Genomic DNA, 27,727 nt, shown 5'->3' on the forward strand with positions numbered 1-27,727 from the left:
TTCATTTGCTCGCTCGCTTACTTTCTCATTCTTTAAGTATCTCATTCTCGTCTAACTCATGTTTTGTTGGTGGTTTTATTTTGGAAGCATTCACTAATGGCTTTAGAACAGCATGTGTGGCACATTAAGTAGGTTGTCATTAGGGCTGTAGGTGATTAGTTAAAAAATGATAATATTAAGGTTTTTTTTTTTCAGTCAGAGAATATTAAACCCAAACAGCAATTGTACCATTCTGAAGTGTTGAAATGATCAAGAAATGGCTGTCTTATTGGTCGGCCTTTTCTTTGTATGGACCCTTTTCACATTTCCCAGAAGCAGAAGTCATCATACACTGTTACATAAAGAACCTTTAACTTCCATGGAGCCCTTCCATTATGTAAATGTTCTATATAGTGGAAAAATGTTTTTGAGATTTTTTTTTTAATATATAAAAAAAAAAAATATATATATTATTTTAAGAACTGCTTATTGAAAGTTTCTAAGGCAGTGGTTCCCAAACTGGGGTACGCAAGGTGACGAGGGGGTACGCAAACAAAATGCTGAGTAGTTCATTTAATTCTACCTTAAAGTAATATTAAAACTGAGCATGTATTTCTAACTGCCAAAATGCCTTAAATCCAGTACATTTAATCAAATTACCTCATTTGCAGTCAAAAATGAGCAGCATGCATATGATTCATTGCGTGCAGTCTGCTGCCTTAAATCGCACTAAATTACTGTCGTTCTCGACAATGTACCTTTGTAAAAGTGGGGATTTAGCACTTACTCGCATGAAGAACAAATATAGACACAGATAGTGGATTCATTTCGATTTAAGACTCAAACTTTCTCCGATACAAAAACATACCTTGTGTGAGTTCTTGTATTTAATGATGATAACAAACAAATATGCAATTGTTCCCAAATATCCACATGACTGCAAACGTTACATTACTATACAACAGGTCAAAAAACAAAACATACATTTTAAACACAGTACTGTCAGTATTTACTTTATTTTGCAATGAAATAATAGTTCTAACAAAAACCACAGCAGAACTACAATACGCGTCTGTCTTTCGCGAACAATTCTGCGGCTTTGAACGAATCGTGATGATTCAATGATTCATTCACAGCCAGTTGCTTCGTTACTGAATGAATGACTCAATGACTCACGCATAAAAACAATGATTTGCTGCCACCTACTGGCAGTTTTAGTTTCATATTTTTCTTGGTTTTACCATCATTGCATATTTCTCTATTGAACATTTTTATTTAAAACATTATTTATTTTATAAAGTTATTCATAAAGGTAAAAATATGAACTGGAAAATCAATTTAGGGGGCAAATATTGTCCCTTAATGGTAAAGGTGTGACTGCAGTCTAAGTGGAAGAGAAGGAGGTACACGGAAGTATGGTAAACCCTTCAGGGGGTACTCCACGCTAAAAAGTTTGGGAAATACTGTTCTAAGGCATTGCTGTGAAAATTCCCTTTTCAGGGTTGCCAGGTCTGCTCAACATAACTAGCCCAATGGCCAATCAAAAATATCCTTTGGGAGTTGGGTCGAAGCACAGGTTGGGGGGAGAGCACCTTTATCCCGCGGACAAAAAATTCAACCCGTGGCAACAATTTAAAAGAAACCAAATTCCGCAGGAAAACCATGGACTTGGCAACGCTGCCCCTTTTGGAACCTTTATTTTTAAGAGTGTAGTTGGGTAAACTTCTATCCATGGGTTTCATGTGACGTCACTGTATGTTATCGCTGCCATATTTGTGTCCGGTCACAGCTGCGCGCTCTGTTTAAGTCTATGGTGACAGCAGCTATAACTACCAGAGGAAGGCCAACAAAACACTCTCAGAAGGTTCACAACAAATTTACAATATGTCTGGGATATGTGGTGCTGTTAGCCGTTTCAACAGTCGTCAGAACTACAAATTTATTTGATCCCAAAGGAGTTAGATCGGCGGAATTATTGGCTTCATTCAGAAAGGACCACACCACTGGCAGCCAAACAGCAATGCACAACATTAATAACTGCTTGGACTGTAATTTACATAACATTATAATTGTATACAATATTGTATTAAAATATTGTGAATTCTAGTTGGTGTGTTTCGGCGTGTTATTACAGGATGAACAAATTCACGACACGAGCTGACTACATTACTTAGTTCAAGTACATGCGTGCATGATTTTGTGCAAATATAAGTTGTAATTTTATGTCTAGCTTGTATAAATATATATGAATTACCCTATATAGGATGTGTTCCTTTGAGTTAATTAACCTTCTAGCAAAGTGCTTAATTTTACGGGTGTTCATTCAGCGCGTGCAGCTCAAATAATACTGTTATCAAAATGAGATGATTTGAGAAAAAAATCTGTTATTGTTCGTGATCCTTATTAATCAAACCATGTGTTGCTGAATATAATACGAGAACAATATAAGAGCTAGTTATTAAAAATAATGCATTCATTTAAAAAAAAAAATTAAAGTTTTAATATTACTGTAAAAATTTAATGACTTAATCATTGCTGTTTGAGCTGCGCACGCTGAAGTTGAAGAGAATAAAAACTCATAAACTGAAAGTTAATTAACTCAACGGAACACATCCTATATAAAATAATTCAGATATTTATACAAAATGAAAATAATACTACAACTAGTATTTGCACAAAATCGCGCATATATGAACTTGAAGTAACGTCATGGAACTCCGAAACACAGCAGATAAGCCCAAATAATTCACAACGTTGTGTTACAAGTATACAACGTTGTGTTACAAGCCTTACTTTTTGAGCGCTCGCGCTGAAGCTATATGATCATCAGCTCTGTGGGTTATTTCCTCAACGAAACACATCCTTTATGAGAATAGTCAGATATTTATACTTAATAAAATTAATATTACAAGTTTTATCTGCACAAAATTACGTGAATGCACAAGTGAAGTTTGAACAAGTTATGTAATCAATGTTTAACTCCAGTAGACGCCCTCTTCCCACAACAACACGCTGAAACAACAACATAGAGAATTCACAACATTTTATTACAATAGTGTTCTCGTTATAAATGTAAATTACAGTCCCAGCAGTTATTAATGTTGTGCGTTGCTGTTTGGCTGCCAGTGGTGTGGTTCTTTCTGAATGAAGCCAATAATTCCGCCGATCTAACTCCTTTGGGATCAAATAAATTTGTAGTTCTGACGACTGTTGAAACGGCTAACAGCACCACATATCCCAAACATATTGTAAATTTGTTGTGAACCTTCTGAGAGTGTTTTGTTGGCCTTCCTCTGGTAGTTGTAGCTGCTGTCACCATAGACTTAAACAGAGCGCGCAGCTGTGACCGGACACAAATATGGCGACGGGCATAGCGGAAGTGACATCTTTGAAACCCATGGATAATGGTCAACAGAAACTAAAGCAAATTTAGTTTTTGCATTCCCATTTGTCCTAATATCAAAAGAAAAAAAATCCACAATAGTATTTCCGTGACTTTCCAAAAGAGGAAAAAAGTATAGAGAGATTGATTACATTGGTCAGAAGACAGAAGGATGTCAAATTAGCCATCACTCCCTCAGCTGCTGTATTAGAAACACTCATACAGCAGCATTAAACAATTGCTGTAATTTAATGTCAGGGTAAGAAAACACAAAGTATAGTGTTGAATGCACATTTCATTTTTAATTTTTTAAAAATGAAAATATGACACGTGGATGGACAGAGTGAGACAGGGGTGGACGTGCCTCTGAGGGTCTTTTATTTGAAATACAAATTAAAAGAGATTAAGTGTGTTCATGGTGTGTGGAGTCCTTGTTGTGATGGTGGAATTAAAGGTTGTGTCATGCTGAGTGCAATAGGACACTGGGCTGGGAGATCTTTGCCATGGAGGTGTTATGTCTGTGTAGCGGCCACCTGTGACCATCAGGACACCTTGTGCACAGGAGAGACTGGTCTCAAGTACTTCGTAGCTGTGACCCACCTCATAGCACCACCTGCTCACATTATACCATCTGGATGTGGGAAAAAATGTGAGTCATGACAGTGACCATATAGTGAGAAACACTTTAGGAATATTATAGTATGTTGAGTATAGTATAGTTTAGTTAGTCACTTTATTGTCCACAAGTGGAAATTTGTCTTTGGCTTCACCACAGTAAAAGGTGCCATCGAATTGAAAATTTAATTTACCTCGGCATAGTTGAATAACAAGAGTTCAGTACATGGAAATGACATACAGTGAGTCTCAAACTCCATTGTTTCCTCCTCCTTATATAAATCTCATTTGTTTAAAAGACCTCTGAAGAACAGGCGAATCTCAACATAACACCGACTGTTATGTAACAATCGGGATCATTAACCCTCTGGAGTCTGAGGCTGATTTGGGGCCTGGAGAAGTTTTGACATGCCCTGACATTTGTGCTTTTTTCAGTTGTTCATAAACATATTAATGACACAAGTGTCATTACACTGTATTCAGCACAAACTAGGCTACCATAATATGTGAGGAATGTGTGTACATGTTTGTGTTTTGAAGGAATAACGTTTATGCGTGGTTACTGAAAAAACAAAAAACTTAAGTCACTGATATAAGGCCAATAAAAGTATATTAAATCTGTGTTCACAAGACTTTTGGGTATTGAAGGTTGTAGACTAGAGTTTTTGCTTCAAAATTATGTAAAAATTATGCTGACTACTCTTTCATTTATAACAATATACTGATTTAGTTTTTGTAAGACACTTTTTGCCAAGAAACACGGTATGCGAGGAGGCGTGAATCTCCATGAATAATGGCTCATTCTCACCTGTGAAGACAAAAGAATTGAATAGTAATGACCTGAAAAGACTTGCATATTAATGAGGCATTTCAGTCAGGTAGGCTGTGAAAAAAAACTTCTGTGATGTCTCAAGCTCATCATGGTATATGAAACATACAGAAAAATTTTATTACAATATAAAATAATGGTTTTATATTATACTTTAAAATATAATGTATTTCTGTGATGCAAAGAGTCTGAATATAGGCTTTTAGTTTAAAAGCATGCACATTTGGAGAAATATAGGATTCTCATATGTTTATGTCAATTTTCTATACAGAGGAGTTATTTTTTATTTAATATTCATTGTTATCTCTATGAGCGCTGGTGTTTGCAATTCATACTGCAGCCGGAGGGCGCTCTGTGCATTTTAGTCCACAAATTCACCTAAGAAGAAGACGATATTCCATGAATGGTGTTTACCAATTCATACTACAGCCGGAGGGCGCTAAAGAAACAAAAACTCACTTAAAACTTATCAATAGAAGAAAACAAACAGGAATTTACTGAATGTCTTCCAGAGATCGCTAACCATGGCTTTTTCATCCAGATAAACAATTTTCAAGGCAATAAATACACGATTGAGATGATGAATGCATGTGTTGTCTCTGAATTTGCCTGTGAATAGCGCTGGCTCCGTGGGTGTGGCCGCATTAGTGGGTAATGAGCTGAATCACGGACTTCTGACATGGCTCTCTTTTCATACAGATTACATAAACACAGAATGTTTGTTTTTGATTCGACTTGCACGATTTAAAACCTGACATTTCAACGTTTTGTTAGACATAAGTATGAATTTTTTGTGATTAGTATTCACTAAGTTACACTTCATTTTCTGAGAACTATCAGATTGGACTTCGTTCAGAGGGAGATGAGAGATCACGCATCATGTTAGTTTTCTTTATTTTACAAAAAGCACAACATTTTGTTTTTACTCTGAGTGTATACAAATAAAAGGAGATATTCTATAGTTTCAATTGATGTATTACTTATGTCTCTATGACAAAAAATGACAGAGTATTTTAAGTCTGTTTTGCTGCAATGTGAAAAAAAACCTGCAAAACGCGCCGGCGCGTTTTTAGACCTCAGAGTGTTAAAGGTGATAGAGAGGATTTTTTCGTCGACTGAGAATCCAAAGACTGTTACTGAGTTTTTCAAATGAGCGCATGCGTAAGAACAGCCCCCTCCTTCACAGCTCACTTCAAAGGAACGCCTCCCAAAACTCGTGCACGAGTATTGGAACACGAGTGTTTAACACCGGCATTCGCTGTGTCGTGTTTTTTGGATTCATTATGTCGGACTCACCGCAGGTAACTCATAATCTGCAGTTGTTACTCCTGTCTCCTGACAAAAACATTGCATGCAGCGCCTGTGGAGTGTGGAAAGTTACTGGAGCGCGCAGCCGCGCTCGTCTCTCACAAGGAAACGTCACGGCAGTGATTGACAAGCCAGAGGGCCAATCGTTTACGCGATGATCGCGTAAACGATTGGCTGATGTTTTTAAGGCCCTACCTTGTGCACAGATGATGTATATTAATATTATTATGTTCAGTGCACCTAATAAATAGTCTTTTATCCATTAGTAAAGACAGTTTCAAGTAATATTGCAAAAATGTATAAAACAAAACATCCTCTTTAGCACCTTTAATATGTACGCCCCCAATATTTGCATATGCCAGCCCATGATCGAGGCATTACACAAGGGCAGCCAGTATTAACGTCTGGATCTGTGCACAGCTGAATCATCAGACTAGGTAAGCAAGCAAGGACAACAGCGAAAAATGGCAGATGGAGCAATAATAACTGACATGATCCATGATTACATGATATTTTTAGTGATATTTGTAAATTGTCTTTCTAAATGTTTTGTTAGCATGTTGCTAATGTACTGTTAAATGTGGTTAAAGTTACCATCGTTTATTACTATATTCACGGAGACGAGCCGTCGTTATTTTCATTATTAAACACTTGCAGTCTGTATAATTCATAAACACAACTTCATTCTTTATAAATCTCTCCAACAGTGTAGCATTACCCGTTAGCCACGGAGCACAGCCTCAAACTCATTCAGAATCAAATGTAAACATCCAAATAAATACTGTACTTAGGCAATTAGACATGCTGCATGATGAACACTTTGTAAAGATCCATTTTGAGGGTTATATTAGCTGTGTGAACTTTGTTTATGCAGTGATAGAGTTGAGAGCTCGGGAGGGGGCGGAGAGCACGCGATTTAAAGGGGCCGCAGCCTGAATCTGCGCATTTCTAATTATGCCTCAAAATAGGCAGTTAAAAAAATGAATTAAAAAAAATCTATGGGGTATTTTGAGCTGAAACTTCACAGACACATTCAGGGGACACCTTAGACTTATATTACATCTTGTAAAAAAATGTTCGATGGCACCTTTAACACATTCAATATCATCACAGACATCACATAAAAGACAACAAGTAACACAATCACCCCTCACACTCAGATCCCAGTATTTAAAATTCTAATGGCAGTTGGCATAAATGACATTTGATGTACATTTTTCCTTGCTTGAGGTTGCCTACAATGTCTTTTTGATGGTAAAAGCTGAAATTTAATATTCAAGAGATGAGAACAATCTTCAGTAATAACCTGTGCTTTTTGTTTGACTCTTGTTTGATAAATTTCATTCAGTTGTCTTTGTGGTTGTCATACAATTGCACTAGCAATTTTAACTACTCGACACAACTGGCAATAGTCCATACCACATAGTCATATTAAAACATATAACACTCTTGACAAGATTCTTCTAAACCATCTCTAAAATATGTTGACTCACACCAAAATGTTGTAACCTCCTAAGAAGATATAATCTCTGCATTACTTTTTTAAAAACATACTCAGCATTTCCAGCAAATGTTTATAATGTTTATATTATATTTTAGTATAGTATGTGATTCTGCAACTAGTCATACTTTCCTCAATGTAGGCAGGGGGACCTTTTTTTACTTTGGTTCTGATGTGAATAAACTTCCATCTTGGTACCAGTAGTGGCTTTGTTAAAGAAAAAATCCTAAACAGTCAAAAATAGTCATCAAAGATGAGGATATTGGGCCCTCAGAGCCAATATCTTTTATTCTTTTAAAAAGAATTTTTAAAATATATTTATGTCATCATTTCATCAGTCCAATTAAAGTTGAATATTAAAATGTAAGATTAGATGTTGTATTAAGCTATTTTTATTTTTACATATGTATGGCAGAAGGCCTTGTGACAGAAAAGATACTGTATGTGGGTTCAGGGTTTTGCTCTTGAAGTCTGGACCATTTTTATATTTTGCTTAAAATAAGTAGGCCTATAAACTAAAAACAAACAAACAATAATAATCAAAATGCCCTCATCATTCTTCAGTGAATAGAAAGTTCAAAGGAGCAACATTTATTTGAAAAAGAAATCTTTTGTTGCATTATAAATGGATGATTGCTTAACTGTCACTTTTGATCATTTTAATGCATCCTTGCCAGATAAAAGTATTTCTTTGAAACAAACAAACAAAAACAGCTTATTATAATGATTTCTGAATGATCATGTGACACTGAAGACTGTAGTAATGGCTGCTGAAAATTCAACTTTGCCATCACCAGAATTAATTACATTTTTATCTATCTATCTATCTATCTATCTATCTATCTATCTATCTATCTATCTATCTATCTATCGATCGATCGTCTATCTATCTATCTATTTATCTATGTAATTTATTTCAAACTTTTGACTGGTAGTGTATGCATGTATATGTACATTTTATATGTAACTATAGCATTTAAGTCATATAAATGAAGTATAAGCACTAACTTAGTGAAAATCAATATCGCCTATCCAGTGGGGGTCGAATCATTTAGAGGATATGTTCATTTTCTTGGTTTGATGTACTTTGTGTAATGAACTCCAGTATCAAATGATGATAATGATCATTCTCTTACTTAACTGATTTCAAAGCTCAGATTCTCTTACGCTGCTCTTTTATTCTGGTTGTGTCCTTATTGGGCCTGTGTCCCTATTCCATTCTTGTTTTATCTCTACTGCATTTCTACCCATCAGTTAGAATCTTCTTTGCCAGGCCGAACTCTCCTTCTGTCAGTGAGTGTTTGCCTGGGGAAGAAAGTGATAGCAGCACATTCACTGTCACACTTATCCCCCTCCTCCATCTCTCCACCGCCCCAGTCCCTCGCTCTTCCTCTGACACTTCAAGTCTGTTTGTGTTTGCTAAGCCTGTCTTCTAAGCTCACTTCTCAAACTTGTTTCACATCCAATTACGGGCATTAGAGCTGCTGCGGGCCACGCTCCCCCATCCCCTCCTTCTGCTTTGACCAAGTCTTTTTCTTTCAGGACACCTGGCTCAGCACTCGTTCCCGCTCGCTGACAGCCATGCAGACAAACTGTCAGCAACACCTGCGTCTGAAAAAAAAAAAAAGCACTGCTCTAAAATGCAAGCAACAGCTTTACCCCAGAAGACCAGAGACCTGTAATATAACCTGCTGTTGTTGGATTTTTTTGGGTAGGGGTCTCAGTAAGTCTCAGTTAACCTCAAGACTCCGTGGATGACTCAAAGCCCCCTCAAACACACCAAGTAGTGAATTATTGGCTGTGTTTGAAACAGAAAGAAGCCTTGCTGTCAATGACTATGTATGAAGGTTCCCCCTGGTTTCAGACAGGCTTCCAGGGCACCTTCATGTCTAATGATCTAAGGGCAATTCAAGTGTGAGCTTTGGAGATAGCCAAGTGAATATTTAATGTTTTTTTCAGTAGAAATGGAGTCATAAGTTAAAAAAAAAATTATAAAAAATGTAACTTTATAAATAAATTTGCTCCTTTCATCCATTCCTTCAAATGCCACTTTTTATTCTTTCAACAAGCCTAATACCCTGTGTATTTGGGGGACATCATAGGGAGAGACAGGAATAGATTTATATTTTAAATACATTTATTTATTTTGAAGTTTAAAAAAAAAAAAAAAAAAAAAATTACAGTTTCTACAAAAAGTAGCACAACTGTTTTCACAACTGTTTTCAACATTGATAATAATAAGTGTTTCTTGAACAGCAAATCAGAATATTAGAATGATTTCTAAATGATCATGTGACAATGAAGACTGGAGTAATGGCTGCTGAAAATTCAGCTTTGCCATTACAGGAATAAATTATATTTTAAAATGTATTAAAATAAAAAACAGTTATCTTAAATTGTAGTAATATTTCACAATGTGTCTGTTTTTACTGTATTTTTAGTTTCGTGTCTTAGTGAGCATAAGTGACTTCTTTCAGAAACAAACAAACAAAAAAAACTTTTAAAGGCACCTTTTATATCCAATGTATATAAATATATATATATATATATTTATATATAAATATATATGCCATGATCTACTGAATCGCTACATTATATTTCTCAGCAGAGAGGTTGTAACATTGCTGTTTTTGAAGTAATTAAACTCACAAATTTATTGTTAGTGGAGAGAGATGCTGCACAGACGCAGGTAATTCACAGATGCATCTCTCTCTCTCTCTCTCGATAATTAATTCAAATAAATTCCATAGACTTAATTCATTCATTCAAATAAATAAATGTAATCCTTACTGCATTACTATATCTCTCTGTCTTATTCAAAGCGGGCAGAATGCTAGATCTAACTGGCCATAGCTGATGAAAATAACCGTCATTTGTACCCTTACGGTCAAATATTGCACTGTAAATGGTACAAGCGGGATAATCCATGGTTAGCTGTACATTTAATGATTTGAACTTCGTCGGGTGGCTCTACGTCATGCATTAAAATCGTTTAAAGGAATAATTCACCCAAAAACGAAAATGATTCCATGATTTACTCACCCTTAAGCAATCCTAGGTGTATATGACAATCTTCTTTCAGACAAACACAATCAGAGATATATTAAAAAAGATATCCTTAGTCCTCCAAGGTTTATAATGTTGTGAATGGGGCCCCAAATTTTAAAGGTCCCGTTTTTCGTGGTTTTTTGAAGCTTTGATTGTGTTTATAGTGTGCAATATAACATGTGTTCATGTTTCGCGTGTTAAAAAACACTGTATTTTTCACATAATTTACTTATCTGTATACCACTGTTTCCACTGTCATAAAAACGGGCTGATGACTTCCTTGTTCTATGAAGTCCCTCCTTCAGAAATACGTAACGAGTTCTGATTGTGCCAGCGGTTCCTGTGTTGTGATTCGACAGCAGCTTAGCGAACCTTGCCCGGAAAGGTCACGCCTCTTACCATAGCGTGGAGATGCACGCGCTCAGTGTTATTGTAAACATGTCTTTAATTTTGCCCTATCAATCTGAGCCGGAATCAGACCCGGTGATTGGACTGCGGGATGAAAATAACAGCGTTTCGACGACATGGCGACAAACACACTCTACAAACGCAACTCTTGTGTATTCCTGTGGGCGGAGGTTAGTCAAAAACTGTTTTAGTGACGTCATTAAAGAAGGAAGTAGAGGGATGTAGTCCAAACTGGCCGTTCGATGTAGGCGACTTCTGTTAAATAAAATATCTCGCTTGGCATTGAACTTTGAGCTTTAAAATTTTACAGATTTTATTTATACTCTAACAACAACATTACACACTAACTAAAGTTTGAAACATGGGATCACGAAGAACGGGACCTTTAAAACAAAAATAATGCATCCATCCATAAAAAAAAAAAAAGTAATCCATATGACTCCAGGGGGTTAATAAAGGTCTTCTGAAGCGAAGCGATGCATTTTTGTAAGAAAAATATCCATATTTAAAACTTTATAAATTCAAATAACTAGCTTCCGGCGGACGACCGTATGCAAAATGCGCAATTCGACTATCCCTTTAATGCACCGGTAGCCGTGGATTATCCCTTACTTAATATTGTATGGAATTTATGGTCCTTTAATAGGTCTGTGAGAAGTCATTAAAAGTGTTTACACACTTGATTTCTTATATGTTTGTTATATCTGCTGTGTTGAAATTTAAAATGGCCTCATCATATGACAGCAAACTTCTAGGGTAAAAAATGTAATAAGAAAAGCATTTGATTTTCCATACATTTATTTCTCAAAAGTACTAAAAGAATTATTAACTGAACCATTTAAGATCAGATTTGTTAAAAAGAATCCGAACTACAATCAATAAATTCTTTTATATATGGTATTTGTTTGGTTGATGGTTTAAATCCATTATAAAAGCAGTATTAAATAGTTCTGAACTTTAAATAGTTTCGGCAAACACTTTCACAAAACATGTCTCCTCCTTTTGTTTTGCTTTTACAAAACCTTCTGACATATAGATCAGGTATAAAAATGAAAAACCATCTCCTCTAACTTTCCTCTCATTAATATGCTCCCATCTACTTGTGCTTATTGCTTATGAAAACGCACACATACTTTTCATCCATCTTGACATTTATTCGGTTTCACCTCGGCTTTGACTTATTTCAGAGATGCTATGCTTGTGTGGTTTTGTGTTCTGCTCAATTGTTTTTCTTTCCTTCATGGAAATAATGACTAGGGATAATTGTGGAATACAGTGTTCTTGATATCTGCGCTGGAGCACTGGGGCGGCCTGTAATTACAATGGGCGAATCCAGATACAGTCACACACTCGGATTCCTGCTAAGGCCCAGTAATGAGGTTTGATACGTTGTCTGAAGTGTGTGAACCTGTCGCCTGTTTAGATAAACCCAAAGTGCTAACACGCGGCAGCGCAGGTCGGAAATTCACCCAGCGAGCTGGAAGGACGCAGCCAGCTTATTGCTTACTGAACAACAAACTGATTAGCTCGCTTCCTCGCAGAGAATTAATTGGGTTCCTTGACGCTTAAAATTAATTTCCATTTTTTAATGTGTTGTTCGAAGGCCTTGCCGCAGATAAATAAATGTGATGAATGAGAATACTACGAGTAGTCTGTCATGTGGAGCCACGGCGACTGCAGGAGATGAATGAAGGGTGTGTATCGATTCTGGGTGTGTAAATAAGGCAGAATTGGCGTTATTTCCCGTTTGTATCCAGCTTGATGGTTAATCACGCTTTTGGCATGGTGTAGTGAATGTTTGTTAATGCTGAGCGATTCTTGTACGTGCTTGTGTTCCAGTACTCACAATTGCTTTCATGACAAGATGTTTATAGCTCTGTTGTAAAATATGTATTTTGAAGCTTAACGCTCCTTTTAACATGTTGAAAGGGTAACTATTTTTGAAGTTGTCACACAAGCTACTAAAAAAAGACTTTGAGAAATGGATTTAATACTGTGAAACAACTAGGTGCTATATAAAGCACTGCAATAGGCAGTGAAGTAGCCAGATAGAGGGCCGTGTCTGACAATCAATTACAAAAGTTTTGACGCTATTTCTGTAGTTCAAACTGCTTTGTGAGATTCTTTGAGACTGCCAACTTCTCATTCAGTGCTTTTTGAAATACATTTTGTGAAGTTTTTTTGTTCAATTTTTTTTTTGTCAGTTTTTTGTAATACCTAATACACCGTGTCTATATCAGGTGCAATGTGATAGATTTTTAATGTTAAGTAATCCTGCTTGGAACTTTGTACTATGGAAATATAGACAGATGAACTTATAGTAAACAAATGTAAAGCTAATTACTCACTTTCATACATTGCCCGGCCAAAAACAAAGTCGCTGTTTGGATTTTAATAGGCAAATACTTAAGAGTCTATGGATGGATCATTATTACAGTGATTATTATTTTTCTAGCATGTTACAGTATATGTTTGGCAACGGTTCTTTTAACCCTAAAAGATGGAGTGCGTAGATTTTCATTGCTTAAACAACCATGTATTAAGATGTATAATGGCCATATTCCAGAATGACAATGTCAAGATTCATCAGGCTCAAATTGTGAAAAAATTGTTGGGAGGGAGCATGAAGAATCATTTTCACACATGAATTGGCACTGACCTTAACCTCAGTGTAAGTTTTTGGGATGTGCTGGAGGAGACTTTACAGAGTGCTCACCTCTTGCATTGTCATTACAAGATCTTGACCAAAGAATGATGCACCTCTCGATGGAAATAAATGTTGTGATGTTATTTCCATCAAGAGGTGCATCAATTTTTGGTCAAGATCTTGAAACTTTTGAAAATGGGATCCAAAGTTCAAGTTTTTAAAAATGATACCGCTATCTTCTTCGTGTAAACTACAAAAACACAAATTTGTGACAAATGTGACATCATACGTGTTCAGTCTTGTAGGCGCGTAGTATTTCTTTACAAAGTGACATCGCCAACTACTGGCCTGGCATGAATAATACAGCATTTTTAGTCGTTTTCACTGATCCGTGTGAATGGGGACATTGTTGTCGTCTGAATGCAAAACATTTTCAGTTTTTAGTACATCGTTGTCGTGTACCCTAAATGTAAAACATAAAATATGCAAAATAAGTGTTTTATTACGTACCATGCATAAATTAAAGATTGAAATGAAAATTATATGAAAATTGTGAAAAATAAATGTAAAATATAAATATAAAAATGTAAAAATAGCAAAATAAATGTTTCGAAGTGCTGATTCGAAGTGCCGATTGGCTCACGCAAATAGAACCTTAGAACCAAGTTAGAGTTCGACTTTGTAGATAGAACCTTTTTGTTTTCTAAAAAAAAGTCCTAAAATGTACAGAACTTAAAAAAAAATAAACGTCACCTATGTAAATAAGTTGTCACAGAATATGAATATTTGAATAACTCAATTTTGACAAAAATGTCAGATAGAACCTTATAATTCCAAGGGGACGATTTATCTTTATCAAAAACAAATGTTGAGCAGGATCTTGGACCAATAAGATTCATAATAAACCAAGCAACTGACAAAATGACACAAAAATTCATGGATGAGATGTTGCATCTGGTTTGGATGCACTGTACACGTTTATTTCAAGATTTTGCTAATTTAGCATTCTGGTTGCATATGTAGAGTAGCCTAAAACACAAAATTCACTTTATTTTTCTTTTTGTTTTCTTTTGTGTTCATCCTTTTCCAAAAATGCAGTTTTATGGCATTTGTGTTCACTTTTAAGATCAGAATATTGCATTACTCATTTTTTTTTGACTCATTCATGCCTGTTTGTCTGGCCAGGTGCGGCCCAGCAACCAGGACAAACATGTCAAAAAGTGACATGATGCTTCTGTCAGGCAAAACGCCGCTAACCCAAATATACCCTGACATATGATTTCCATAAACAAATGAATGCAAGTTCTGAATAGCAGACTGGAGCCTGCCTCCATGTCTGTGTCACTTACTTTGATGACAGCTGACGAGTCACCGGGCAGGTGCGAGACTCGCTGTAACGAGCAGTTAACGCTCACCGGCTGAACACTTCCACACCTGAGAGTCAAAACCCAGCTAACTCATATTCAGTGTACCTTTAAGAAATGTCACATACTACAACCTGCTTCAAGACAGCTGCCAAGCACTAGTGAAGCTGCACTAAGCAGCCTGTTTTGGTGGGAGTTTGATGCGAGTTTGTCAATGTGTGTGTTTTTTAGGTTGCTGAGATGCACGGAGAGCTGATTGAGTTTAACGAGAGGCTGTACCGCTCCCTCATGGCCAAAGACAACCTGATCGGACAGATGAGGCAGGAACTCATCGACCTGCGTGGCCCAGTAAGCACATGCAAGCACACACACATGCCTCTCTGTGGGTGTGTGAAACCGAACCTTCATTGAGTGGTTGTTCTTTCTTCTCTATCTCTGCAGTCCAGACACTCTGGGCAGATCGCTGTCTGCTTCCATGGGTCTGCCCCCTCTTCCATCATTAACTGTCTGTCTGTGCCAATTACCTTCTTGTCTCAAATGCATTTACCTAGCCAGCTAAATGAGGGCATATTATATCTTTTTTTTCTTTTTTAATGGAGCTACGAATGTTTTCAATTAAAAAAAAGTCTTCTTAGTTTGAGTGAACGACTATGTTTACATGACATGAGCAACCCGTTTACATGCAATTTTAATTATTCAGATTATTTGCTAAGAATTGTGGTTATTTTTACCACCATTATTCACATACCCCAATGCACAGCATAAATGATGAACTCGCATATACAGTAGGTGTTTTACTGGCCACTGTTTTAATCTACTTGCAAATGTCTTCTATGTTTTCGACCGTCAGTACATTGCATTATATTCATGTCGGCCAATGTTGTTAACATGAACTCAACATGAATAATATTCAATATTGTCAACCCCAGACCTACTACTCAACCAAATGCTGTTATTATTTTCATGGGACACAAAATTGTTGAAGAATCACTACACTGCTTTTGCCATACAATGAAATAAAACACATTGATATATTATATTATATTATATTATATTATATTATACACCATTGTTTCCTCCTTCTTATGTAAATCTCATTTGTTTAAAAGACCTCCAAAGAACAGGCGAATCTCAACTGTTACGTAACAGTCGGGATCATTAATATGTACGCCCCCAATATTTGCATATGCCAGCTCATGTTCAAGGCATTAGACAAGGGCAGCCAGTATTAACGTCTGGATCTGTGCACAGCTGAATCATCAGACTAGGTAAGTAAGCAAGAACAATAGCGAAAAATGGCAGATGGAGCAATAATAACTGACATGATCCATGATTACATGATATTTTTAGTGATATTTGTAAATTGTCTTTCTAAATGTTTTGTTAGCATGTTGCTAATGTACTGTTAAATGTGGTTAAAGTTACCATCGTTTCTTCGCTATTTTCATTTTTAAACACGTGCAGTCTGTATAATTCATAAACACAAATTAATTCTTTATAAATCTCTCCAACAGTGTGTAATGTTAGCTTTAGCCCGTTAGCCAAAGAGCATAGCCTAAAACTCATTCAGAATCAAATGTTAACATCCAAATAAATACTATACTCACATGATGCATGACGAACATTTTGTAAAGATCCATTTTGAGGGTTATATTAGCTGTGTGAACTTTGTTTATGCAATGTATTATAGAGTCGTGAGCTTGGGGCGGGGAGTGCGAGGATTTAAAGGGGAAGCAGCCTGAATCGGCACATATTTAATGATGCCCCAAAATAGGCAGTTACAAAAATGTATTTAAAAAAATCTATGGGGTATTTTGAGCTGAAACTTCAGACACATTCAGTGGACACCTTAGACTTATATTACATCTTGTGAAAAAGCATTCTAGGGCACCTTTAAGGTGTCCTTGTTACAGTGTAATTATAGATATATGTACTGGCATAGCTTAACTGGGCAAGGGTTGTTATTTACAACTCAGTGATTAACAGAAAAAAAAGAAAAAGGAAAAAAAAACAAACACTGGGTCTCATTCACTGACCATGTTTTCATGAGTAAATCATGATTCATAAATAACTTTCATTCTAAACCTCGTAGTATGGGCTCGTACTAATTTTAGTTATTTTTTACTGCCTGTATATTGTGCACGTGAACGTAAACACGCATATGTAACAGTATAATGGATCCGTGCATCATGTCTTAAAGTGACAGCAGCCTAATTTAACTGCTGCCAAATTATGAGATTATATTAAAAACATCTATATGGCAGTTTTCCCCCATGATATCCATGTCTAAATTGTGGCTAGTAACTTTGGAAAACCACTAGCCACAGTGGCTGGTGAGCAAAAAAGTTAATGTCAAGCCCTATATATATATACATACATAAGCACACATACATTTATTGTATATATACAGTAAAAAGAAAACCTCGAGCTGCGAGTTTCCTCTGCATAAAGACGCAGATATGCGCATGTACAGCTTGCTAATTAGAGGTCTGTAATCTGGGTTGGTATTAAAAATATTTATTGTGTGAGGAAGGCACACTTGGCATTGCTCAAGGATCTTGCTGTGTGTGCTCTCAGGTGAGAGTGCGTCTTTAGAGAGCGTCATGTTTATACAGTCAAAAGTCATAGTCATAGAACAAATGTAAAAAAAAACATTAGTTAAAACAGGAAATAAACAGATAATGCATAGAGTCATTTGCTGTAATAATAAAAAAAAAGTTTGTTCCAGGCTGTTAAAGGGATAGTTCACTCAAAAATGAAAATTATCCCATGATTTACTCACTCTCAAGCCATCCTAGGTGTATATGACTGTCTTCTTTCAGACGATCACAATTGGAGTTATATTATAAAATATCCTTGCTCTTTCAAGCTTTATAAAAGGTAGTGAATGACGCTCCTGATTTTGAAGTCCAAAAAAGTGCATCTATCCATCATAAAAATAATCCATATGGTTTTGGGGGTTAATAAAGGCCTTCTGAAGCGAAGCGATGGGTTTTTGTAAGAAAAATATCCATATTTAAAAGTTTATAAGCTAAAATAGCTAACTTCTGGCAGACGGTCTACACAAATCAACAAAAGAGTAATCTCTGATTCGATGTGATTCGATTTGGATAGGCCCTCTGCCGGAAGTTATTTTAGTTTTTAAAGTTTTAAATATGGATTCTTTTCTAACAAAAACCCAAATGTCACAATGAATCGTCACAGGTACCGAGTGAAATTAACGTACTTACTATAGTGTTAGGATTAGGGTTTGGTTTAGGGTTAGTTGCATGCAGTTATGCATAATTTACAGTTATTACTATATAATGTGTAACATAGACACTGGAAAATAAAGTGTTGCTAGAAAATGTTCTGTGAATAACGGTTTAATTTTTTGTCTGTTCTTCCCACAAAGCTATTTTCTATTTTTGGATGAAGTATGCATTTAATTTGACCAGTCTGTCTGTAGTGGCATTCTCAGCCACAGTGTGTTTCACCTCGTGGCTCCCATCCATCCTCTCTCTTTCCTGTTCAGTGCTTATCTGTTGGCCACTGATTACTTTTTGATACATCTGACGGCAGTGGCTTTGAACCATGGCCTTCTGTAACTGTGCTGAACTGTATACGGTGGATGGTTTATCTAGCTTTTATGGCTCATGTGTCTGTTCCTCTCTGGTGCCACTGCCTGCCAAGATGCAGCAGCCTGTGAGTCGTGACCCCTGTAAATGCTGACATTACCACACTTTCACCACAAGATAAGATGCACATTCAAATAGGATTAGAGCATGTTCCTGGTTAGGCTCATGTGTTTTCAGGAATGAGAGGTAAATGTGCAGTCATTGAGAGCTTCCCCCTAATATGGAGGAACTTTTTATTCTTATTTAAATTTTACTTGGGACCAACTAAATTATTTTCAGTAAATATTACTGGACTGTCATGCTTTCATCAGATAAGTAAACTACAGAATGTAGCCGGTTTGGAAGTTTATGCAACATTACAGTGTTAATCAGCAAACTCAGTTGGACGCAAAACGAAACGCTCACCATGACCTCATGCGCTTTGCTTTTGGACAGGTGCCAGGGGACCTGAGCCAGACCTCTGACGATCCCAGCCTATCTGACTTTGAGACGTAAGTGGCCTCCTACTCGCTGTTCTTTTTATATTTGTATGTATGTGTGTTGGAGGTGGTGTACAGCGAGCCTCTTTTGAGAATCAAATCGATGGTATGGAATTCCATAAAGCGATGCCTCCGATCTAACAGAAAAGACTGTGCTAAAAATAGGGAGATTGAATGCTGCTTCTGTTTTTACATACGGAGCCTTCACGCACCTCTTCCATACAGCTACAACCTTTGTGCATGAGAAGATGTCAGTCATTAAAAACGCCTGATGGAAATATGTATTTAATGTTAAACTTGTGGGTCATGTAAAAGGCTGCTTTTATATCATATTTATATTACATTGTAGAGCTTAAAAATTTACATCCTTGTTTTGTACGACATTTAGTAATGGAAAGTTGCCTACATATTTCACTCGATTTCACAAATTTCAATCTGTAGTTTGGGAAAAGCCCAAGTTATAAATTGTATATAAGTTATTAAAGTATAAATGACTTGCTCATCAGAAATTAAATTCTCTGCTGAATTAAGCCGCTTAAGATCACATTCTTCTTCTGAGGTAAATACTGGCTTATTCCTCACAGTGAAAAGTAGATGCATTCGAAGAAGCTTGAGGTTTTGTTTTGAGGCAATATGGAGATTGTTTGTTCGCGTCTCACATAAATGATTATCGAATGAATAGCCTGCGCTGCACGTGGTTGTGAGCACATTATAGATAATGAGCTCAGATGGGAAAGACTGTACCTCTCATTGGTTTCATATGGAATATTTGAGAATATTTGTTTTCAATTTGAATTGGTTCATTTAAAAGTAGACATTCTTTCTGTGAGGGAAGTATACGCCGAGTTTCTTTTTCATAATTTTACAAAGCACAATGTTTTGTTGTTATTGTGAGTGTAGATAAACTTTATATGACCAAAAATGATAGAGTATTTTAAGTTCTCGTTTGCGCTGGCGCCTCGACCGACTTCAGAGGGTTCATGGTGTCAACATTTGTAATTTTTTCCCTTCTGTTTGGTAAAAGACTCCTGGTCAGATAATGTGATTGTAGCTACACTAAACTTCTCTTTTGTTGAGATTTTCTCTAATTAGACTTTCCCCATGTGTTCTCTCCTTCCCTGTCTCTAAGAACTCAACGTGCCCTTGTCAACGTGTGGATCCCCTCTGTGTTCCTTCAAGGTCGGGCTGCCAACGCCTATCATGTATATCAGGTAGTGCATTTAATCAGAATTTAATCCACCATGTACTACTGGAAAATTTATAATCATCTTCTATCCACCCTTTTTCATTGCAGTATGTAATGGAAATGCTCTGTGATTGAGAACCACTGGGTTTGACATTTTAAGATAACAGTTAGTTATTTGTGTAAGAATGAGTTTTGAAATCGTAACTGAAGTCGGAAATGATTATCTTGCAATTTGTGAACATATTCTGCATTTGGTTATGTGAAGTGTGCACCAACCTGACTGCAAACAAAAACTTACTAAAAGCTGTTATTATCACTATTGGCCATCGGCCATCGGTTATTGTTTAAAAACGGCCGATGATCAGGGCCGATTATATCCTGTCAATCAAAAGGGTGCGTAAAAACGCGTTCAGACTGCAACTCATACATACTGTGTGTGAAGAAAATCACTCTTGTGTTGAATTTCTTCTTCTTCTTCTTGGCGGTTGGCAAACCAGATTTTGTGTTGAATTTTAACACATTAACAGTTTAAAAATAGTGATGCTAAAGCAGACTCTTTTTGACCCTATGAATCCTTGTATTTCAAGCCAGGGTTGCCAGGTCTGCGTCTTTATTTTATTTTTTGCTGCTTCAAATATTATTTGTAGCACCTCCCGTCCAAAAATCGCAAAAGGCTTTGTGCTGGGTTACTTCTGATAAGAATAAAAGTTTCAGTTTTCAAATTCTGTCCATTTTATCATGAAATTCAAACAATAAATGACATTTTGACGCTCTTAAATGTGACGTGTCAGATCGCTGTAATGCCGCAGTTCAGGCAGCAGTGCGAATCGCGAGTCTTTTCTTCCTCTTCAATACAAGTTATATCTTGAAAAACATGCATGAATATCAAAGGTATGTTGAAAGATATAACCTAGTACAACTTACCAGAATGCATCACGTCTCATGTAACCACTTTATTTGTGCTTCAACTGCAGAAAGACGCCAATAAAACAGCTTGTGAACAATGTCATCTATCATCTATCTATCTATCTCTAACAAAAAACACTAGAGAGGACCTTATTTACTGTTGGACCTATTTACTTTGTTTGCAACATTATTTGGGAGAGATTTTTTTTCCTTAAGAATAAATAAACTATCGGTATCGGCATCGGCATCGGCCAATATCATTCTGAATAATCGGTATCAGCAGAGAAATTTAGTAATCGGTGCACCTCTAATTACAATCGACTCTTCCAATGTTTACAATATCATGTTCAAATATATAGATTTACTGATGTCACAAAAGCAGAAACTGTGTTTTTGGGTTGTTCAGACAAGCAGTTTTTCCTGTTGACAGTGTTGTAATGATCTGTTAAGCATTATATAATGTAATAATGTTAGTTAATAATATATTTAGTTATTTTAAAATGATATAGTTTGTAGTGAGGTACTTAAATAGAAGAGTGCATCTGAAACAGAAGAGTTCTATGCTTTTCTGCCTGAATGAGTATTACACTTTTTAATTGGATGCAGGACTGTTAAAACAAATATTTCTTCCCGATTTAGATATTAACTAAGTAAAAAGTAAAAATTGTACATGTGCTAAGGTGAGTTGCCATTGGAAAGACCACAGGAAAGAGAAAAGACAGAAGCATGTGAAAATGACCCCAATCCGAAGCACATTGTATCCTGCACAACAGGAATGTTGACGGAGAGTATACAGGTGATGATATGATGATATGAGACTTTGTAATGTTGCTGTTTTCATACAATAGTGACCCATGCACTTTCTATAACAGTACAGATTACCAGGAGACCCTCGTAAGTAGCAATAGTGCCCCACATATTAGTTGATTTTGCTGAGTGAATTGGTTTTGACAGCGTTTTTCGATTTTCTCCGAGTGTTCCCTTGAGTCTGGCCTTGAAATGGATCCCTATGGAAATGGATCCATTGTTTTTTCAAGGCATGACTGATGGATAATGCTTTCCATTATTTTTAGATTTAACCCAGTATATCAGGGCTTCTCATTTTCTGATATGATTGATGACTCCAGGCGGCGGGCCTCTCGCGTGAGCACAAATGTCATTGACGTGTTAATATGTTTTAGAAAATACCTGCATTAATTTCATCTTTCATGCAGAGAAGATTACACTACACTTTCAAGAGCCCGTCATGATTGTTCTTAGTGGCCAGTGAGCCAGTGTTCAGAAAACTTCCAGTTAGGGTTTTATGATTGGAAGAGTAGTTCTGGGCGGTATTCCGGTTCATATGATATACTGGTTTCAATTTCGAGACCGATATGTATTTTTCAAAAACCGTAGCTGAAACAGCTGCTGTATCTATTCAATGGCCATGAAGCACAATGTAGAGCATATAGAGAGCAGACTTCTATTAATTGCATACCCTTCTTACACTAATGGAAACAACTTTATTACACAACAATAATAACTCTCTTTAATAATGCAAACACCATGTAGAGCCATATCATTTCCGTGATGCAGAAAACACGGTATGAAATCACGGAATCCAGTCACAAGAACCTGCTGTATAAAGCGGAATACAGTCATTCGTCACAGAATTTGGCAATTTTTAGATGAATAAATCAAAAGTATGGTTGTACACTGAATCAGGTATCGATATGGATTAGTGTCTGTGAATATTAAAGCTAAAAAAAAAGACTGCTATTGAAATCTGAAGTCTGCATGAATGAGTGCCGCATTTTTGTCTTCTACTACTACACATACTGAAGCACGCGTGACGCTTGCGATGATTTTAAGTGTCTGCTGTCTCACTCACTATAGACTATATATATCATCTGCAGAGCTGCTCTTGGAGTCATTTTATGAACATTTCACTGTTTAATTTGAGAAAACTATCGACACTGTCGACATACACAGGATGCCAAACATCTTCACAACCCTGTCAAAATGAAAGTTCAGTATAACTTGAATTAACAGAAATATACTATTGTACAATCGAGTGTACTTCGATTAATAGAGATAATAATAATCATAATAATAATATCACCGTTTATTAAAACACAAACTCAAAGGTCTTCATTGAAATTACAGAAATTGCACAGTAAAAATGTAGCCTACTGATTAATATTATTAATTTAATTAGTAATATATATATATAATATGTACAGTGATATACCGTGAAATGTGATACAGATTTTTGGTCACACTGCCCAGCACTATGGAAGAGCACAGGGAAACTAGGCATTAACTAAATGTGCTGTTTCTAGTTTACAACGTTTTCTTCAAAAGTAATGAAAATGTGCAGTTAAAGGGGTCAAGACAACCCTTAGCGCTGTTGTCAGGGGTCTGTTCATTACCCAAGTTTTTGGCACACAGAAAGAGAGAGTGCAGGGAAAAAATAAGATGGGGGAGAGAGAGAGTGTGAGCAAGTGCACCAAGGGGCCAAGGTTAACGTTTTAACCCCCGCTAATAGCTGCCATAACTACACACTCTGTGAGCTAAAAGCATATTTTCTACATTATATATGTGTGTGTTAGGGCTGTCACGATATTAGATTTTTCACACCACGGTTATTGTGGCCAAAATAATTCACGATATCGATATATCGCGGTATCTATAGAATCTTTGGGGGGTAAAAATGTATCAGTCTAAATAATATTTACTTTATTTATTTAGTTTTTTCTCTTTCAGGGTTGCTGCACTTTTTGTAATGTAAAATTTAAGGCTATATAAGACCTGAATAAATAAAAATGAATACTAGCCTAGTAGCCTATACATTATGGCTGTTACCAATCAAATGAAATCATTATCAACAAAATCCATCTTTGCAATACAGAGGTGACACAGAGTGAGAAGTGGCATTAATATATTTACACAGCATTTACAATTTGTCTACATAAATTTAATTCAATTTTTAAATACGGAATTTTTTCTAATTTTAACTTTTTAATTAAAATGTACTTTAAATATGAAACTAAACTAAAAAATAGCAAGTCACTGTCTTAATGAGTGAGTGAGTCATTTATTCAACCGATTTGTTCAAATGACTGATTCATTCAGGAAGCAAGCAAGTGACCGTCTTTATTGAATGGGTCATTTAATCATTAATTTAACTGATTTGTTCTAAACGTGGGCTCTGTTCTGTTCTGTCTCTGTTCATAATTTGAAATTTTCGTTGGAAAAATAAAGAAAAAAACAAACAATATTAACAATACTGTGTCTAAAATGTAACTCGCATTGTTCATTTTATTCATTTATAAGTTAAATGAACATTGCATTTGTGCTGATTTGGGGAAAACGGCACTCTTGCTCGTGTGATATTGTAATACAACTACATCTTATCATATAATATAATGACAAACTCGTCGGGTCAAAAATGCCCGTGTATTTTGAATTTTGAGGGCATATAACTGCATGCATGGCTACATCACGCTGAGTAAGACGAGTAAAGAAAATGCAGTACTTATTAAAAGAAATCACCCTTTATTTAAATATATGAACACAGAAAATCACTGTTAACAGGTTAATATGAAATGGTTATCGCCAATACTGGTATATTGTCACACCCTAAAATAACACGATATCGATATTTCATGCTTTGAATATCACGATTATCGTCAATACTGGTATATTGTGTATTAAAAAATAACTAAATGTAAAAATTATATTATATTATTAGTAATTGTTGTAAATTAAATCATTTGTAATTATTTATATTTTACTGAATGAATATGCATTGTCATTCAAAAATTTGGGGTCATTAAAGGGTTAGTTCACCCAAAAATGAAAATTCTGTCATTAATTACTCACCCTCATGTCATTCCAAACCCATAAGACCTTCAGACCTTCAGAACACAAATTAAGATATTTTTGATGAAATCTGAGAGCTCCCCCATAGACAGCAATTTAATTACCACTGTCAAGGCCCAGAAGGGTACTAAAGGCATTGTTAAAATAGTCCACGTGACTACAGTGGTTCAACCTTAATTTTATGAATTGATAAGAATACTTTTTGTGCACAAAAACAAAACAAAAATAACTATCTCTTTTCCATGTCAGTCTCCTACGCAGTTGACGTAGAACACAGAGTCCAGCTCTTCCGTGTTCTACGTCAGAACGGCGACTCATTATTGGGCGGCTCCTGCGTTAGCATCACACGCATGCATCGTGCTGGTCACGTGTATAGCGTCGGCCAATACTGAGCCGGTGTTCGGACGTAGAACACGGAAGAGCTGGATTGTGTGTTCTATGTCAACTGCGTAAGAGACTGACATGGAAGAGAAGAAATTGTCGAATAAAGTCGTTATTTTGTTTTGTTTTTGCGTACAAAAACTTACGGGTTTGGAATGACATGAGGGTGAGTAATTAATGACAGACTTTTCATTTTTGGGTGAACTAACCATTTAAGATTTTTTTTTAAATATTTTTGAAAGAAGTTTTATGCTCACCAAGGAGACATTTATTTGATAAAAAAATGAAGAGCTCTTTTCCAAAATTTGTTTGTCATGCCATTTTGCTCTGTACTGAACCTTTTCTCTGCTCCATCAATGTTTCATGCAAAATCGTTATATTTCCTTGTTTAAAATGTACCGCAAGATGCAGTTTCTTTCCAAAACGCTATAAGCGCCAAACCTGTTTTTAGCCTAAATGCGATATATCCTCCTCTCGCCAATCAGAATTCGGCGAGCGTTCGATGCAATCTAACATGCGGTTCTTTGAAGCGAGGGAGTTTGTTTGTGCTCAGTCTTCAACATGAGTGCTTTAAACTCTATCAACACTTTTTATGGCCTGGATGAGCCAGTGAGACCTACACCTGGGGACTGGAGTTCGGAGCGCCAACTCGGCTCGGTTCCCGAGATAGGTTTGTTTGAATATAAGGGTGTCTCGCCTCGCCTCGTGTGTGTGTGTGTGTGTGTGTGCGAGCAAGTGTGTGACATCGTGTCAGGCGATCAAACAGTTCAGTAAATTGTTTAAAACATATAGTCACCCTTTCAATACTGAGATTCTAGATGTTTTTATATAAAAAGGCTAAAAAAAAGGATGGATTTATAGCGTTTTGAAACAAAAAAAATAAACTTTGAATTTATAATCAACAAAATTGTTTCATTTAACAATCATTGTTTAACATGTTCAGACTGAGCCAATAGACCATTTTAACAGGACAAATTGAATATTAACAAAATGTATAGGTCTAGGTAAAAAAATGTCATTTTCTTGAAAACTATTAAAATGGATTTATAGCGTTTTGGAAAAGAGCTCTTCAAACATAGTAAAACATTATTACTCCAGTCTTCAGTGTTACCAGATCCTTCAGAAATCATTCTGATATGCTGATTTGCATCTCCATGTGAATCCATTGCAATAGATCCTCAAAATTCATTGAACATCAGCATAGATGACGGTGCATTCTGATCTATATTGAGTGACTGTATAATTTGGCAAAAAAACAAAACAAAAAAAACAAATCAAAAAGTAATCTGGCTCCTGAATGTTTCATTTTATGAGTCAGTGGCTCCAAAGTCAATTTTTTTTAGTCTGGAGTCCAGCATCAGCCATCTCCTGGCAGCAGATTATGGCACATTACCACCACCGTCCAAAATTGCAGCTACTCCATTTCCCACGTTTGCGTTTCTGCCTCTCGTCTGTGTTTTGAAATTACACTCTATAAAATAAATCAGAGTGCCGTTGAATTTCATAGAAAGAATGTAATTGATCTTCAGTAATATTACCAAAGCTTTGTTTTGTTGTGAATAATTCTACCTTCTCCGTTTCATGTCACATAATGAAAAAATATAACGGCTGCCTAAAACAACTCATTCACGCTTATGCAATTTCGCTGGAAAGGGTTATTAAAAAAACGGATTTAATGACTGTTATGATGTGGATTTACAAGGGCTGTGTCGTTCTGGTATTTTCCTCTATTTCAGTGCAAATGTGATATCTTGCAGAAATGGCCTGTATTCTGTGTACGGTTGTGCTCGTGGATCTATGTGTGATCTGTGGTATCATTCTCAAGTGTTAATGGTGCTGCTCTGCTTTGTAAATGTCCGCTGTAAATCAGAGTTGCTGTGGTGATGGTGTCTTATTAAGAGATTTTATATGGTGGCAGCAATCGCAGCTCTCATCAGTGGTCACGCTGCTAACAGAAAATGCCTTTCTCTCTTTTCATCAACCTGTTCTTTTCTCCTTACCCTTCCCTCATATCTCCTTTTTTTTCAACTACATCAGAGGTGGAGACTGCAACCTCGCATTACTTCATACATACACGGTTGGCGTTACGGTTGTGGCGGTGGTGGTTGGGGGTGTGTTTCCAGACTGACAAATTACTAGCTATGTTTCCTTCCAAAGTTGTGAATTTACTTATGCGCAAAATTGGAATATTTCATAAAACATTTACGAATAAA

The 27,727-nt window shown here is 36.2% G+C and overlaps 1 protein-coding gene across 5 annotated transcripts in view; it reads left to right on the forward strand.

Annotated features, from left to right (window-relative positions):
- Positions 1-27,727, forward strand: part of snx29 (sorting nexin 29) — a 158,798-nt gene that overhangs the window by 67,490 nt on the left and 63,581 nt on the right. For 4 of the 5 annotated variants that reach the window (XM_048170870.1, XM_048170872.1, XM_048170869.1 and 1 more), the window contains exons 16-18: positions 15,313-15,429; positions 19,134-19,189; positions 20,307-20,388. In XM_048170870.1, the coding sequence (XP_048026827.1) occupies positions 15,313-15,429; positions 19,134-19,189; positions 20,307-20,388 (255 nt within the window). Of the gene's footprint in view, positions 1-15,312; positions 15,430-18,595; positions 18,745-19,133; positions 19,190-20,306; positions 20,389-27,727 lie in introns of those variants that run through there. The other variant, XM_048170873.1, reaches the window with a different exon arrangement.

This window comes from Megalobrama amblycephala, linkage group LG20, assembly GCF_018812025.1.
Source record: "Megalobrama amblycephala isolate DHTTF-2021 linkage group LG20, ASM1881202v1, whole genome shotgun sequence".
Lineage (NCBI taxonomy): Eukaryota > Metazoa > Chordata > Actinopteri > Cypriniformes > Xenocyprididae > Megalobrama > Megalobrama amblycephala.